The 18,387-nt window shown below is 37.9% G+C and overlaps 2 protein-coding genes and 1 long non-coding RNA gene across 7 annotated transcripts in view; 1 reads left to right on the top strand and 2 right to left on the bottom strand.

Annotated features, from left to right (window-relative positions):
- LOC137244714 (uncharacterized) overlaps positions 1 to 16,846 on the top strand; it is a 21,004-nt gene extending 4,158 nt beyond the window's left edge. For 3 of the 5 annotated variants that reach the window (XM_067774136.1, XM_067774137.1, XM_067774135.1), the window contains exon 2: positions 14,638 to 16,846. In XM_067774136.1, coding sequence (XP_067630237.1) covers positions 14,697 to 16,547 — 1,851 coding nt within the window. In that variant the 5' untranslated portion in view covers positions 14,638 to 14,696 and the 3' untranslated portion in view covers positions 16,548 to 16,846. Of the gene's footprint in view, positions 1 to 14,549 lie in introns of all 5 variants that reach the window. The other 2 variants (XM_067774132.1, XM_067774133.1) reach the window with 1 other exon arrangement.
- LOC137244719 (uncharacterized) lies at positions 3,878 to 11,855 on the bottom strand. Its single transcript, XR_010951174.1, has 5 exons — positions 11,595 to 11,855; positions 11,030 to 11,203; positions 10,727 to 10,953; positions 5,551 to 5,732; positions 3,878 to 5,480 (listed from the first exon to the last, which is right to left on the bottom strand). It is a non-coding gene; the product is annotated as an uncharacterized lncRNA (long non-coding RNA).
- On the bottom strand, positions 16,625 to 18,387 carry LOC137244716 (uncharacterized). Its single transcript, XM_067774140.1, has 3 exons — positions 17,282 to 18,387; positions 17,092 to 17,225; positions 16,625 to 17,030 (listed from the first exon to the last, which is right to left on the bottom strand). The coding sequence occupies exons 1-3, from the start codon at positions 18,232 to 18,234 to the stop codon at positions 16,840 to 16,842; spliced, it is 1,278 nt and encodes a 425-aa protein (XP_067630241.1). The 5' UTR covers positions 18,235 to 18,387; the 3' UTR covers positions 16,625 to 16,839.

Genomic DNA, 18,387 nt, shown 5'->3' with positions numbered 1-18,387 from the left:
TGACTCTAATTTAAATAAATTTTGCTTTCCGTATGTTTCCGCATTGTTGCAGGCTACAAATCTTCCAGTATTCTTATTTCCGCGGAAATATATGCAACTATTTCATCTGTAAATACTACAAAGTTTTATTAAACTATCAAATGCAACTCAACTTGAAGTACTTTTGCGTACCAAAAATGCAACTCTAGACTTGAGATTTGCATCAGGTGTGTGGCATAGGTACACTATGACCCAAAAATTAGATAATACAAATGGTAACGTTTTACTATACGGTGCACCACCCAATTTTTATCGGAAATTATCAAAGGTGGTATCAAAAGACGCGTCTCGACGTCTGTTTTAAGAATCCGAAAGCGGAAATCTAAAATAATTTCTGTCGAAAATTATTCACAAAAAACATAAAATGACCCCCGAGAGGGTCCGAAATGTGGGGCCCGATCCATAGTTTTTTTTTTGCATAGAACACCTTTCTGCGTTGGCGGCCTTCGGCCGCGCTTATAAAAAGTTACCCTGGACTACGCCATACCAAGTCCGAGCATAGATTAGATTGATACTAAACTTTTGCTTACGCTGTCATATTTTCGCTCTCACGAGGGATTTATCTTCTAGTTGTTGCACGTTTTTCGTTTTGGCTGGCACATTTTTGGTTCTGGCACCCGCTTCAGCTGGCGCGAGGGATTTATTTTCTAGTTGTTGCTGGCAACAATCACAGATAAATCCCTCGCGCCAGCTGAAGCGGGTGCCAGAACCAAAAATGTGCCAGCCAAAACGAAAAACGTGCCAAAAATTTTGGTAAACTTTAGTTTGACCTACAACTGTAGAATAGCGTTCAAAAATTATGGGAAAAAGGATAAAAATACTTGTTTTATCGTAAGTATTATTAGTTCGAAGGCGGAGGGTAAATATTATTTCCCATTCAAAAGTTATCATTAACAAGTAAGGAAGGCTAAGTTCGGGTGTAGCCGAACATTACATACTCAGTTGAGAGCTGTGGAGACAAAGTAAGGGAAAATCACCATGTTGTAAAAAGAACCTAGGGTAACCCTGGAATGTGTTTGTATGAGATGTGTATCAAATGGAAGGTATTAAAGAGTATTTTAAGAGGAAGTGGGCCATAGTTCTATAGATGGACGCCATTTAGGGATATCGCCATAAAGGTGGACCAGGCCTGACTCTAGAATTTGTTTGTACGATATGGGTATCAAATGAAAGGTGTTAATGATTATTTTAAAAGGCGTGGGCCTTAGTTCTATAGGTGGACGCCTTTTCGAAATATCGCCATAAAGGTGGACCAGGGGTGACTCTAGAATTTGTTTGTACGATATGGGTATCAAATGAAAGGTGTTAATGAGTATTTTGAAAGGGCGTGGGCCTTAGTTCTATAGGTGCACGACTTTTCGAAATATCGCCATAAAGGTGGACCAGGGGTGACTCTAGAATTTGTTCGTACGATATGGGTATCAAATGAAAGGTGTTAATGAGTATTTTGAAAGGGCGTGGGCCTTAGTTCTATAGGTGAACGCCTTTTCGAAATATCGCCATAAAGGTGGACCACGGGTTGACTCTAGAATTTGTTTGTACGATATGGGTATCAAACGAAAGGTGTTAATGAATATTTTAAAAAGGAGTGGGCCTTAGTTCTATATGTGGACGCCTTTTCGAGATATCGCCATAAACGTGGACCAGGGGTGACTCTAGAATGCGTTTGTACGATATGGGTATCAAATTAAAGGTATTAATGAGGGTTTTAAAAGGGAGTGGCCCTTAGTTGTATATGTGAAGGCGTTTTCGAGATATCGACCAAAATGTGGACCAGGGTGATCCAGAACATCATCTGACGGGTACCGCTAATTTATTTATACATAATACCACGAACAGTATTCCTTCCAAGATTCCAAGGGCTTTTGATTTCGCCCTGCAAAACTTTTTCATTTTCTTCTACTTAATATGGTAGGTGTCACACCCATTTTACCAAGTTTTTTTCTAAAGTTATATTTTGCGTCAATAGACCAATACAATTGCCATGTTTCATCCCTTTTTTCGTATTTGGTATATAATTATGGCATTTTTTTCATTTTTCGTAATTTTCGATATCACGAAAAAGTGGGCGTGGTCATAGTCGGATTTCGGCCATTTTTTACACCAATACAAAGTGAGTTCAAATAAGTACGTGAACTGAGTTTAGTAAAGATATATCGATTTTTGCTGAAGTTATCGTGTTAACGGCTGAGCGGAAGGACAGACGGTTTCTTTTATTTTTGTATTTTGTTGCACCATATCATTACTGGAGTTGAATGTTGACATAATTTACTTATATACTGTAAAGATATTAACTTTCTTTTAAAATTTGTATTTAAAAAATTTCTTTTTAAAAAGTGGGCGTGGTCGTTCTCCGATTTTACTAATTTTTATTAAGCAGACATATAATAATAAGAGTAACGTTCCTGCCAAATTTCATCATGATATCTTCAACGACTGCCAAATTACAGCTTGCAAAACTTCTAAATTACCTTCTTTTAAAAGTGGGCGGTGCCACGCCTATTGTCCAAAATTTTACTAGTTTTCTATTCTGCTTCATAAGTTCAACTCACCTACCAAGTTTCATCGCTTAATCCGTATTTGGTAATGAATTATCGCACTTTTTCGATTTTTCGAAATTTTCGATATCGAAAAAGTGGGCGTGGTTATTGTCCGATATCGTTCATTTTAAATAGCGATCTGAGATGAGTGCCCAGGAACCTACGTACCAAATTTCATCAAGATACCTCAAAATTTACTCAAGTTATCGTGTTAATGGACAGAGGGACGGACGGCCGGACGGACGGACGGACGGACATGGCTCAATCGAATTTTTTTTCGATACTGATGATTTTGATATATGGAAGTCTATATCTATCTCGATTCCTTTATACCTGTACAACCAACCGTTATCCAATCAAAGTTAATATACTCTGTGAGCTCTGTTCAACTGAGTATAAAAATAGGTTTTGTGAATATGAACTCCCGATGCAACCAGTCCATTTTGATCACAGAACCTGGAACGCCAGACATTTAGGATAAGCCCTATCCATTAAATAATGTTAACTATTATATCATAGGTCCAATTTACTGAAATTTCAGAAGAATATATGGTTTTCACTGCGAGTTAAATGCGTTACAATATTTGACTAATTAATTTAATCGAAATGTTAGTTTTACTTAGATTTGTTCATATTTAACTCTAACTAGTCGTATTATTGTAAAATAACTTTAAGGAAATAAATATTTTACGACTATCATTTTATTAAATGATTGAAATGATAATCGCCGAATTGTATGTCAAAAATCCCCATTTTCAGATCGTTTCATTTTTGTTTGTAGTGGCATCATTGATAAATGTTATAAAAAAATGCGCATTTTGACAGCGCTCTCTCGAAACAAAGAGTTGCAAATCCATTCATCTATGGCATATGTCATAGATGAATAGATTTGCAACTCCCCTACAAGACAGGTACCCGTTCCCTAATCGATTACTTAATCGTCACCAATAACTTGTTCACCAATTATCGTGTTAATGACTTTTACATTGCTGTCGTGAAAAAGGTAACGCATGCGCTCTCTCAAAATAGTGTACGTGTGACTTGCTTTCTCGCTCTTACCTATCGTGTTTTCGACATTCCTTCTCGCTCGATGTTATTTACATTTTTAAGTTACTTAATCAGTTATGTTTTCGTTATCGCTAACCAAAACATATGCAACAACAACAACACGGGTAACTGACCTATCGGTTACCCGTATCGGTTACCTTCTGTCAAATCGCTTTTTCTATGAATGAAACGCGTCCTTTATGTTCAGATAATATTTAATTATAAATTATTCATATATACGTTTTTTTACAATTTAAATTATTGCCTTATTACTCTAGCGAACTTTACATATGTGAATTTTTATATTTATAACTATATAAATACATTAACGTCTATTCATAGTCGTGCCCTTTCCGAAACCTTGCTTTGAAGTTCTTATTTTTCCTGCGCTGGTAGTGTTGCTCATCAGTTTGCAGTCATATTAGTTTGGTAGGTATAGTAACATCAGACGTAGGGAAATTAGGAAGCATGTCAGGAGTATCACCAGAATCCAAAGAAGCATGGTGATTCATTTCGTCACCTCCGTTTTCTTCCATATCCGGATTCATTCCATACTAGTCATTATAAATAGCTTGTAGATGCCACATAGGTGTAACCATACCCTCAAGATATTTCCGTTCAAATCTTGTGGTGTACACGTAAACTTGTATTTGTTCTAAATTATTCACCACATTCTAAACATAGAAAAGATGTATTAAGTGTTTGCGTAAATACCATTGTGATTACAATATGGACAAACATTCAATTCTAAACTTTTCGTTGTTACATCAATTGTTTCAGCGTGTTGTACACGTAAATGAAAATTCATACTTGAATGTATTTTTGTCTTCCAATCGCATAATTTACATTTTAAATAATGACTATTAGGCATATGAGAAATCTCATGGTCCAATAATTTGTTGAAGCTTGGTGTAGCTGCTTGAATATCACAAAATTTACATTTTGCACCACGTTCGTTATATTTAAATTGTAAATGTTCTGGTTTCTCTACACGATGCATAAAGTTTAGATGCTTTTTCCAACAATGTGCTGAATTTAATTGAAATACATACATTGGGCATTTTCTCATTATAAATTTTCCATAAATATACTGAGCCTCTTTATGTAGGCTCTTTTCTTAACATCTAATTCTGGCCGTACCGGATATGACAGTTTTGCTTCAAGTTATAATCCACACTCATACTATTTTCAGATTCTGTTTCATAATTTTCATCATTTTCAACATTGGACTTTGCATCAACATCATTATCATCATCGTCATTTTTTGATAACTCTGTTTTAAGCTTCATATTTATCAAAGGTTCATCTTCCTTAGTATTAGAATTAGAAACATTGTCATCTTCGGTTAAGTTTTTATCAAGTTTAGCTTTTTTCTTAGGTTTAAATTCTTTACTATCCGTACTAGAATTAATACCATCAACATTTTTCGTGGTCTGTTTGAGTTTTTAAATTTGCCAATGGTTCGCCTTTATCAGTATTAGAATCAGAATGGCCTTGGCCATCTTCACCGTGTTGCAAAGTAGGCGACACATGTTGGTGTTGATGTTTGCGCATATTGCGGATATGTTGGTGGTTCACTAGTCATTAATTGTTTAGAAGTTTCAACTTGTTGCGTTTGTTGTTGTTGTTGCTGGCTGATGATGTGGTGTTAACGTTTGTTGTACAATTTATTCGGGTGATTGCACATATTGTTGGTGTGTTATAGTGCTGGAAAACCTTTCGATATTGAAAGTCCTTGATTAGTGTAATCCCCACGTAGTGAACTACTCCTGTGACCGCGTCCGTGGTAACTATTACATCTGAAGGCGCTTAAGTTACAGGCATAGCTGACATCGCTTATATAACAGGTTGACTCTAAAGTGAAAACCAAAACAAAATATTAGAATCAGTGTTTATGAATAACATATTTAAAATAAGCTCTTACAACAACGTGATCGGTGGCTACATCCCCGTGAAAGTAGTGTGGGTGTTCCTCCTTGTATAAACGTAGATACTGGATGTGCTCAACCGTGCAGTTTTCTTCTAATTTGAGCAAATGTATGTTCTTACAGCCACAGCTGGAATATTTGGGATATTTCTATCCTCACATCATCAAAATCAAATTACCTAGAATGAAAAAGAAACTCATATCAGTAAGAATAGATTAAAAGTTTTTAATATAAGCCGAAAAGTGTTATGGAACAGGGCTCCACACATAGCTCTTTTCCAAAGGCACAAGAGAAATTTCAGATAACTAGAATCAGGACCTGGTAAAGTAACTTCAAAGGCGATTTAGTCGCCACTACTTCGTATGCGCATTTCTCTACGCTCCCTTTCGGCATGCATCATCAATTTCGTCATTACTATAAAGGCCATCTTGCTCACAGCAATCCAACAATCTATTTGTCCGCAAATTCGTGGAACTAAATTCCTAATGGAAGGTTCCTCTCCAAAAACTCTGTTTACAGACAGTCTTTCGCCGTGAAAACGAGGGCAGTGAAATATTACATGTTCTGCGCTTTCCAATTCGGACGGACAGCTTGGACAGAAAGGATCCTCCTCTATCCCACGCTTATGTAGATATTCCTTCAAGCCACCGTGCCCGCTCAATATCTGTGTGAGATGGTAATTTAGTTTGCCGTGTTTTCGCTCGTACCATTCCGCTATATTCCGGACTAGCATGAAGGTTCAGCGCTCTTTTCTCGAATCTTCCCGCCGTTCTTGCCACCTAACTATTGTTCGTGACCTTGCGCTTTTCTTAGCATCTTCAGATGGTCGGCTGAACCCAATGCCATACAGATCGGCCATTTCACCTGAGAGTAGATCTACTGGGATTTTCCTGGATAAAACATGGATCGCGTTGTCGGAACAGCACATGCTATTCGTATAGCAGTAATGCGGTAGGCTGCTAGTATATCTTTTTGGTGGACCATTTTAGATCTGTGCCATACTGGTGCTGCATATAATATTATAGAGCTGGTTACGTTGGATAATCGCTGACGGGTAGCTTCGCTTGGGCCGCCGATGTTGGGCATTATTCGCGTTAGGGTTCCACTAACTCTAGAAACTTTGTCCCCCACCGCCCTGAAGTGCTCCCTAAAAGTTAGTTTTGAGTCAATGATTACTCCTAGATATTTCAAGGAGGGCTTTGCATTTATTTGAAAATCTCCTATGGTTAGGACCAACTCATCCACACTCCGCTTTGAGCTCATCAGAACCACTTCTGTCTTATTGCTAGCCATCTCCAGCCCCGTGTTCGTCAACCATTCCGTTATTCTTCCCATGGCGTCATTACATAATGCTTGGAGCAGATCAAGTTTCTTGGCCACTGCTACTACGACAATATCATCTGCATAGCCGACAATTTCCGTGCCTCCGGGAAGGTCGATTTGTAGCACCCCGCCATACACCGCATTCCAAAGAGTTGGACCTAGAACAGATCCCTATCTAATCTATCTATCTATCAAATTATTCGGAGCAGGTACGGAACTTGTCTTGGGACACCCAAAGTGCACCCACGCTTCTCATGGCTCCAGCGGGTTAGCGGCTTCCTAGAACTTAAGCCACTTGCTGCTTCTAGATCTGACATCTGTCAGCTGCAGTCTTAGCCCGGCAAGCGCAGGGCACGAGCACAGAATGAAATCGATCGTTTCCTCCTCCAACTCGCACTTCCTACATCTGCTATCACTCACCAAGCCTAATTTAAAGGCATGTGACGCCAGAAGGCAGTGTCCAGTAAGAATACCCGTCATGAGTCTAGTCTACAGTTTAATGATAATAAAAATATAAGAATCAGTGTTTATGAATAACATATTTTAATTACAACTCTTACAACAACCTGATCGGTGGCTACATCGCCATGTAGGTAGTGTGGTGTTCCACCTTGTATAAACGTAGGTACTGTATGTGCTCAACCGTGCAAATTGACATTAGCAGTAACATTATTTACATAAACATAGCTTGGTATTTGTGCAGGCCTCAATATAGCATACATTGGTCCAGTTCGGTGTGCACCAGCCACTGGTACAAACACTTTTGAATGCACAGCTTTCATATAGGATGTATGTCCAGCAGTGCTCCGGTTGTGCCAATATGTAATGGGCTGCTCCGTCTCTTGGTACGGCTGTATGGGTATAGGCGGGGGGATTGGAGCCAGAGTTTTCGGACCCAGAACCAAAATATCAGTAACTCTAAAAGCACATCCGAGCATTTTCGAGCGGAAGTATTCGCCATAAGTTAGTGTGCTAAGCTGAACCTTCAGCGCTGATACCCCAATGAAACAATTGCCATACTCAGTCAGGCAGTCAGGTTCCACTAAAGGCACTTGCGGCGTTCGAAATAAAGTCAGCACTTGTCCTTCAGTGCGTAGAAAAGCTGAATCAATTAGGAGCACACAACGTAGTACTGTTGGCCTGGGTCCTAGGCCACAGGGGAGTGGAGGGCAATGAGCAGGCGGACTCCATGTTTAATTTGTTGCGTCTCTCCCACAAATTGTCAACCCCCAGCAGATCCTTGCAGCGGGTCTGCGCCATACTCTCCTCTTCCGGGAAGGTATCGACCCCAATCCGGGTCCTTCTCCTGACCCCAGTACTGAGAAATGGGTTTGCTGCGTTTGCCGGAAAAGAATCTTTTTAGGACGGTCATATATATAAGGGCCTGAAATATTTCAATGAACTTCCTAATCACATAAAAAGTAGTAATAACTTCAATACTTTTAAAAAAAGTTTTTTGGAGCATTGTAAAAACCTTCCAATAAGATAGTTTTTTTTCTTTTATTTTTTTACATGATATACCGATACTGGAGCGCGAAAAGGGAATGGTAATAATGGTAGCAGCAAAATACAATGCATCCGGCCCTAAGGAAAAGAAAATCGGACGCCACCTGTAACTCCAGACAGTTCCAACAACTAATTTCGCTGGAATTCGGTATTTCCAGCTGATATTTACTGTTGCTGATCGGAATCATTCGCATTCCGACAGCATAAATATAACAATAAAATTATATAATGTGTAACAAAAATAACGAAAATAAGACCAAATAAAAGTTGGAGCAAGGGGGATTGGAAACACGTCCTTTTCAACCTCCCATTATATGTTGAGCTGTGCTAATCGGAATCTTCATGCATTCCGACAGCGTCTTTACTAAACAAAGCTGAGGGGTGATTGGATACACTTATTTTCAATTTCCAACATCCAAAGACATGTTTAGCTGCATTGATCGGAGACTAATACATTCCGAAAGCTTAAAATACACATATAATTGAAAAATATAAGTTCCAAATTTTGTTGCCTTAAGCTGGGAGCACTGGAGGATTGGAAACGCGTCCTTTCCGACCTTCCTTAAATGACTGGCTCCCAGACTCGTCCCTTTGTCACGCTAGTAAATATGCTGATCGGAATCACATGGCATTCCAACAGCATATTCAATAGTAATAAGTGATTATAACAATGAATTGCACTTAGTAGTTTAAGTTTTAGGCCTAAACAGCCGTAATAATAAATAAATTAAATTAAAAAAATAAATACTCTTGTCAGTGTTTCACGTGCAAGGGATGGTTGCATCGGACAGGTTGCTCTGGGCTAGATTCCTCGTAACTTTTATAAATCTTTTGTCGCTCTTGTTGTTCACGGCCTCATTACATTGAGGAAATACGGCACCTGAGAAAACAGCCGTATGAAGCTAAAAATCACAAGCATGTCTTCAGTGAACTCCACAAACAGGCGTCGGACCTCTATGCCGGTGATTCCTGTACTCAAAGAACAAAACTAGCAGAGGAGGAACGCACTCTCCCTAGGGAAACGAGAGTAGTCACTCTAGCTCAACTTCGAGCTGGATAACGTAACAGGTTAAACTCTTACCTATCCAGAATCAACCCCGACATACAAAACATTGTCCTGCTTGTAATGTGTCCCCACATGTCACCAACCATCTCTTTAACTGTATTGTGCAACCAACGCCTCTAACACTCCTCTCATTATGGCCCACCCCTGTTGAAACAGAAAGTTTCTTTGGACTCCCGTTAGAGGACATTGATGACAATTTGTGATCGGTCGCACCTATTGGATGGGGCGAAGCACTGCTACTACAACAACAGCAGGCGGACAACACGGAAAGAGAGGCAGCAACTGCATGACCCATCGATCCCGAGCTGTTCCTGCCAGTTGGACCACAGGGGCATTTATTAGCAGAAGGGAGGGAAAAGAGAGAACACTGGCGCAATATGCCAGGCCTGAGTCAATCTAAGTTACTGTTAGGGGGTTACAGCACAACTCGATATAGGGCTTTAATAGGCCTCTCAAAAAGATAACCTAAAAACCCCAACGGCTATTCTTACAAGACACTGTAGACTGAACAGTCACATGCAAAAACTGGGTATAGTATCGAACAACACATACCGATTTTGTGATGGATCAGCAGACGGTGGACCATATCCTTCTAGATTGCGGCGCAATTTCAAGACGTAGGGCTAAGTTTATGGGCTCACCATGGCCAGAGCATTCCCACATTTAATCCCTCAAGCAAAGAACACTGCTGGGGTTCATCAAGGAAGTCGGCTAGGATGAGGTGCTGTGAAGGAGATGTGCAAGTCACTGTGCAATCCTCAATAAATGATCTATCTATCTACGTTCGATACGTACGAACTATTGATATGACTACATTAAACCTTCTAGGGATTGAATATTAATAATGCCGGCAATGAGAAAGTCTGCTAAAATGCACCATTCTCCATGGAATGCTCGATATATAACTTTCCACGTTTTGAAACAGTGATGAAAAGAGCAAAATTTACAATAATTTTAACTGGCTGTGGGTAGTAAGGTGTTGATGTCCTCTCTTAACGCAATGTAATGACAACTGCGATGCAGGGAAAATGACAAAAATCTTGCAAATCTACTGATAATAATTAATTTTTCCTCCCCTTCTATGCAGTTCTATGCATACATACATATGTATTTTTCTCTCCAAATGCTAATTAAAAAAATTAATTGGGTTTCACATGAACTTCGAACTCTGTCGTATTTGCATTCTTCAGATGATTATCAACAAAAGCATGACAAATTATCACTAAAAAATTCATACATGTTGCTTATATATTTAATATGGTAGCCAATTTACTTACCCTTTCTGGTGCGATGATTCCTGAACAATCGGGCCTGACTAGACGCGATTTTTTTTGCCTTAAGAGAGCGTGCTTAACGCGAACCCTATCATGTTTTGGCACAACTTTGGTGATGCAAAATATCAAAGACATTTCTGCTTCTAATGCTTCTAGGATAGCAGCAGCAGCTCCCGGTGGCACCACATAAATAACAGTTGCATGCCGATCAGTTGCCTTTTTTGCTCCGGCTACGTATTCAATTTTAATTCACATTACATTATCTACTATTGCAATTTTTAATCACTACAAATCAATATAAATTACCGAAGCAAATACTGGCAAACCAAGATGCGTAGTTCCACCCTTTTTTAGGGAAATACATCCAACCAGTTTGGTACCGTATTCCAAAGCATGTTGCTTGTAAAGTACCTTGTTTTTGTAGATTTCCTTTGATTTTGGCATATTCTGAGCTGAACCGCAACCCGGCGGAGATGCTATCTATTAGAATAATATAACATTTTTTTTATTATTTAAAAATGCACATACGTATGAATGAAAATCAGAAAGTAAATAATGTTGTTGTTGTAGCGATAAGGACACTCCCCGTTATCGACTTTGGTGGTCCTTTGCCGGATGCAGATCGGGTACGTTCCGGGAACCATTAAGGTAGTAGCCCGACCATATCGGGAGCGATTTAGTTGACATAAAACCTTGTAGGCCATCCCGCCGATTCTATACAACTTAATATGGTAACGATTTAAAAACGGTGCACCACCCAATTTTTATCAAAAATTATCAAACGTGGAATCAAAAGGCGCGCCTCGAGCTCCGTTTTTATTATTATTTTATATTTTTAAATTAGGTGGTGTACCGTCTTGTAAAACTTTACCCTTAATATTATTTTGGGCGAAGGCCGCCAACGCAAAAAGATGGTCTCTGCAGCAGTATTCTTAATTTCCGTCACATGTCACAACTCAAATTAACTTAATGTTATTTTGGGCGAAGGTCGCCAACGCAAAAAGGTGTTCTCTGCAACAAAATTTTTAATTTCCGTCACATGTCACAACTAAAAGCACAAGATATTTTTCGTTGTAAACAATTTATATTTTTTTTGCGTTTCAATGTTTTCCGGAATAATTAATGAACTGTCATTTCGATGACAGCATGAAACGTCTATGTGTTAGTGGAGAGCGAAAAAAGCTTTGAATGTGTGGGTGAACTGGTTACCTACGTCTTGTAGGGTCTTTGTTTCGAGATAGCGCTGTCAAAATGCACATTTTTTATAACATTTATCAATGATGCCACTCCAAAGAAAAATGAATAGATCTGAAAATGGGGATTTTTGACATACATTTCGGTGATTATAGTTTCAATCATTTAATAAAATGATAGTCGTAAAATATTTATTTCTTTAAACTTATTTTACAATAATACGACTAGTTAGAGTTAAATATAAACAAATCTAAGTAAAATTTGCATTTCGATTAAATTAATTAGTCAAATATTGTATCGCATTTAACTCGCAGTGAAAACCATATATTCTTTTGAAATTTCAGTAAATCGGACCTATGATATAATAGTTAACATCATTTAATAGATAGGGTTTATCCTACATGTTGACGTTCCAGGTTCTGTGATCAAAATGGACTGGTTGCATTGGTAGTTCATATTTACAAAACTTGTTTTGGTGTTAACTTTTAAATGCGAAATAATATTTACCCTCCGCCTTCGAACTAATAATATTTACACTAAAAAAGTATTTTTATCCTTTTTCCCATAATTTTTGAACGCTATTCTACAGTTGTCGGTCAAACTAAAGTTTACCGAAATTGTTGGTCCGTTTTTCGTTTTGGCTGGCACATTTTTTATTCTGGCACCCGCTTCAGCTGGCGCGAGGGATTTATGTGTGATTGTTGCCAGCAATAACTAGAAGATAAATCCTTCGTGAGAGCGAAAATATGAGAGCGTAAACAAAAGATTCGTATCAATCTAATCTATGGCACATAGATGAATGGATTTGCAACTCTTTGTTTCGAGAGAGCGCTGTCAAAATGCACATTTTTTATAACATTTATCAATGATGCCACTCTAAACAAAAATGAATGGATCTGAAAATGGGGATTTTTGACATACATTTCGGCGATTATAGTTTCAATCATTTAATAAAATAATAGTCGTAAAATATTTATTTGCTTAAAGTTATTTTACAATAATACGACTAGTTAGAGTTAAATATAAACAAATCGATGTAAAATTTACATTTCGATTAAATTAATTAGTCAAATATTGTAACGCATTTAACTCGCATTGAAAACCATATATTCTTTTGAAATTTCAGTAAATCGGACCTATGATATAATAGTTAACATTATTTAATGGATAGGGCTTATTGTGCATGTCTGGCGTTCCAGGTTCTGTGATCAAAATGGACTGGTTGCATCGGGAGTTCATATTTACAAAACCTATTTTTAGTGATAACTTTTGAATGGGAAATAATATTTACCCTCCGCCTTCGAACTAATAATATTTACACTAAAACAAGTATTTTTATCCTTTTTTCCATAATTTTTGAACGCTATTCTACAGTTGTAGGTCAAACTAAAGTTTACCAAAATTTTTGGCACGTTTTTCGTTTTGGCTGGCACATTTTGTGTTCTGGCACCCGCTTCAGCTGGCGCGAGGGATTTATCTGTGATTGTTGCCAGCAACAACTAGAAGATAAATCCCTCGTGAGAGCGAAAATATGAGAGCGTAAGCAAAAGATTCGTATCAATCTAATCTATGCTATGGCATATGTCTTTGGTCCGGGTGTGTGGTATCATTGTACAGGTCTACAAGTAGGATATGTAGCAGCACGCACATACACAGCCACGCTCACCTGATAAAATGCTTGTTCTTGTTCGTTTTTTTTGTGGATGCTATTTGGCACTGTTGTACTTCTTAGGACCAAACAAAGTTTAGTAGCTGCTATCGAAAACTGCTTAAAATTTTTTTTTCTTATATTACAAAGAAATATACTTATTTACTTTCAAACGAGCACTTAATTACATCTCTCTTTAATAACCATATATTTTGGACAATTTTAATTAACAAATTGTGATACTTTTTTACGAGGACGATTGCTAAAACACGACCAAAACCGTCGGGGGAGGTATTAATAGACGCGTTTTTGCCTCGCTTCCAATAATTCGAATACTTTTTCTCTTCGGACTATTGACAACAGGACAAAACGCGTCTATTAATTTTTCTTTCCGCTTTTTTGGACGGGTTGTTGCAGTCGACCTCGGTTTCAAACTGTTTTTCGCGGAGAACTTTTGAACGGGTAGAAAAACTTAACTCCCGTGTTTGTATTCTTAATACAGAAATAACTACGCGTCCTCAGATACCCCAATTGAAGACTTTTTTATAATTTTCAGAAGGACCCACATAGGTGCACTTAAAATTTCGTACTAAATTCGTTAAAAGAAATTTACCATCACAGCAACCCATATCTGATATTCCGATCCCTTTTTTGCTTCCCTGTGTCGCTTTCGACGAAGCAACCCCGGTAATTTTGACACTTCGTTCAGTGTCAAAACTCATGTTCCACGCAGGTTCCACTAGGTTCCACGCTAGTTTGACACTGACCGAAGTGTCAAACTGCCGTGTGTTAGAAAGGGAAAGAAATTGTTTCCCTCTCATACATATCATACTTGTAAACCTGTACAATGGTGTGGTATAACCGTGGCTACCGCCACGGTGATGTCCTTCTGCGTATTAGTGTGTGTGTGTGTACAACAAATCTAACAAACAACAGCAACCACATGAAAATAAGAACCGATTTTTTGCTTATATCTTTTGACAGAAATAAAAATTTTAATTTTCGCTTCCTAAAAACGGAGGTCAAGACGCGTCTTTTGATACCACCTTTGATAATTTTCGATAAAAATTAGGTGGTGCACCGTCTTGTAAAACGTTACCATACAAATAAATATAATTTAATAAAAGAAATATGAGTCAATCAGAGGAATTTATATGGGAGGTGGAAGACAATAAGAATGCACTGAAAAATTTGAAGGATATGGAAATAACAGTGTCCAATAAAACATCGGAGCATTGCGAGTCATTTTATGAGGATGATGTAAAGCAATCGTATAGTGACGAAGACAACGAAGACCAATGCGAAGATCCGCTGGATAATAGTGCCGACGATGTGAAAGTCACCGTTTTTCAAGGAGAATACAATGAAGTCGATTTCATTAATGAAGTTAATGAAGATGAGCCAATACTACCTCGACATGCTGTGATACATAGTCGAAATAAAAGGTCAAAGACTTATCCTTCTGAATTTATATCACCTAATGGACGTATTTGGAGTATTAGCAATGCTTCGATTAAGACAATTGTGCCGACGGATTTAAGTTTTCTAAAACTCATGCCAAAAGGAAAGGGGCCCGCAGCGAAGGTTAAAAATGTGCTTGAAGCTTGGTGTCTGCTGCTGGACGAACGCATTATAGCTACAATTCTTCAATATACTAACGAAAAAATACACAGTTTTAAGGGCAAATTATCGTACCAGCGGCGCACTGATGTTGTAGAACTACGTGCATGGATAGGATTGAATTATCTCTGTGGTATTTTTCGCAATACTGCATATCCCGGTCCTTTGAACGAATTGTGGACTTGGGAATTGGGGAACTCTATTTTTCGTGCTACCATGTCTTGGAAACGATTTGAATTTTTAGCATCATGTATTAGCTTCGCTGCACCAAACAACAAAAGAGGCGCGCTTCAATGTGTTATGCTTGTACAAGATGTATGGGAAAGATTTTTAGCTAATTGCAGATCCTACTATGCACCCAGCGGCAATTGTATAGTACGCGATACTGTTATAAATGCAAATGATAATGCACGTCTGACGGTCTTATGTGATGCAAAATCTATGTATTTTTGCAATGCAATAATATCAAATCAAATGGAAACGAAAGCGATACGCGAACGTATTGTACTCCATTTGGTAACAGACATCAAGGGAAGCAATCGTAATATTGTTTTAAACGAAGAGTATACAAGTGCTATATTAGCGCAAAAACTAAAACATCGAGAATTAACATTGACCGGAGCATTGTCCAATGAGTCTGAAGATGTGCCGCATGCTTTGTTGGAAAATGAAACGAAATATAAGTTATATTCAGACATTGGCTGTTTAATAAGCTATACCGCCACAACAGAGACACCGGAGTTCTTATTGACCACAATCACACCAGGTGTTGTTGCAATCGAACAGCTCTACAAAAGCACTAATCAATCATGGGATCATCTCGAACACGTAATTGCAGCATTTAGCACGAAAAATGCTGGAAGTGAAACATTCAACAATGGCGCCTTAAACCTATTTTACCGCGTTATGGACTATGCTGCTATTAACGCGTGGATATTGTTAAAACTCTCAACATCTGGCTTAAGTAGCGCACCAACACATCGTGAATTTCAACGTGACCTTGGCCTTTATCTAACGCAAATGCATTTAAAACGACAATTACATGATAAAAACAAGTTAACACTGCCACAAAAATTACAAATAAGCGAAGTATTGGGTGAACCAACGGACAAGCTGTTAGCTGATGCTTGCGAAGTAGTGAAGAAGGGTACTGCTCGAGGTTTCGTACCTACAGACCAATTACAGTTACCAGATGGTCTTATATTAAGAACTAGAGAATTAGAGCGTCGTAAACGTTGCTGCATTTGTATTAAGTATCAAACACGTACGCGTTGTCAGCAATGTTTGCGTGCATATTGCCATAGGCATCTGATAGTTCGTTGTAATGATTGTATGGGTGTAACAGAGCTGCCCGATCCATAGTATATATGAAGTTATATATACTCATATTTTGTTCAGTTTTACATATATAACTTAAGCGTTTTAGTATAATAAATAAGTTAATGTATATAAAAGTTATAATTTATTATTTCATTACGATTTTTTTAGCTAAAGAACAACTCTAGAGGTGTAAGGTTTTGGTAAATTTTCTACGTACAAATTTGTATGATTGCTTCTCGTTAACAACATAATACTAAATATCTGATCAAGCCCACTTTTAAATGTATCTACAGATAATAGAATAATGTTTTCGCAGTATATTTTTATATATCTTTTAAAATTTGTATTGAAACTCTGTAATAGGTAGCTTCGGTTGGTGCATACCAATATTACGTGCAATGGCTGTTCTTGGTTTGTTGAGAAACAAACTCAAAAACTGCTCATTTTGTGTTGCACTTAGAGGCATATCTAATTCGCTACAAGACTTTATGATTTCAGCACAAGCGCTCAAATCACTGCGTAAATCTGAAAAAATACTTACATTAATATGAATAATAAATAAAAAAAGCTATTACATGATACTAACATTGATGATTGAACAAATGACTTAAACAATTTGAGCATGCCTCCCTTTGATCTTTCTGCAGAAATGTTTCAATAAGCCTATGCACAGCATCTACATTGTTGGTACGCAAAAATGAAGAGCAAAGCGAACTTGATCTATGAATACAGAGAAAATTTTAGCGCATATAACTTCTAATTAGGAAATGCTTTACCGCCTGGCTACTAACTGCTGCAACTCCTTATAGTGCTCATAGAGATCTTCCGCAGATTTCCTATCACTAAACCAGTCACTTGCAAAACATTGTTTCCACACGCATGCCACCACGAATATATCCCTTTTCTCTTTATAAATTGAGCGAGCCACTCCCATTAAAGAAACTAAAACAGCTTCACTTTTCTGTGCTAAAGTTTCTTCAACAATGGTACGAAAAACATTACGTGCCATACGTCGACCCTCATCCTTTTCCGCACAATCACCATATCCTCCATGTAGGGTCATCAATGCTAAATCTGCACTGCCATTACGCCAGAGTACCATTGCTTTGAAGGGTGCAAAGTTAGCATAGACTTTTAACATGGGATGAGCATGCAATTCACACAGAGCCGCCAATGATTCAATTTGTTGCAAACGACACAATTGCATGAGGTATTTAAGACACGCCAATAGCACATTACTTGATGGCAATTGCTGATGTCGCACACACTGCCTAATTAAATATAAAAAATCGGGTTTATTTTTTATTTCCACAGTTGATAACAAAAGATTATCCAGTTGTGCCTGAGACAAGGAACGGATGTCTAGTCCAAGTTGAGGTGAACGTATTGCTTGCATATCATTAACAACGCCTTTGCTTAAAATCTTTACATCTTGTACAAAACTGGTTGACACCATATCATTTTGTTCCTTATAAATCGGATCTAATTCGCTTTTATTGTTGGTATTCTTAAGCAGCGAATCTCTTAGCTCATTCCACTTCTTTGTACTGCGATTAACTAATTCATTGGTAAAACAATCGATACTGTCTGTTTGAGTGGATTGGCGTTGTATTATGTGTGTTTGCGTTGATACAGATTGTAGTGGCTGCCACAGAAAGGAAATACAGTTTTGGAAACGTTGTAAAACTTTTGGTGAGCCAGGAGAAGTGCGACGCGTCAACATAGCCATGATGAAAATGTAAAAAAATTTTGATTTCACAAACTTGCCATGTTTTTAATGGTTTTTTACAAATTTTAAACCCAGTTGAACTTCGTTTCTCGTTATTTAACATACAAATAATTATCAGAGCAGCTTGTATCACAAATCACACAAGAAGATTGT

This window comes from Eurosta solidaginis, chromosome 3 (assembly GCF_040869045.1).
Source record: "Eurosta solidaginis isolate ZX-2024a chromosome 3, ASM4086904v1, whole genome shotgun sequence".
Classification (NCBI taxonomy): Eukaryota; Metazoa; Arthropoda; class Insecta; order Diptera; family Tephritidae; genus Eurosta; species Eurosta solidaginis.
The sequence above is the reverse complement of the archived record's forward strand: the minus strand, read 5'-3'. Positions and strand labels throughout refer to the sequence as shown.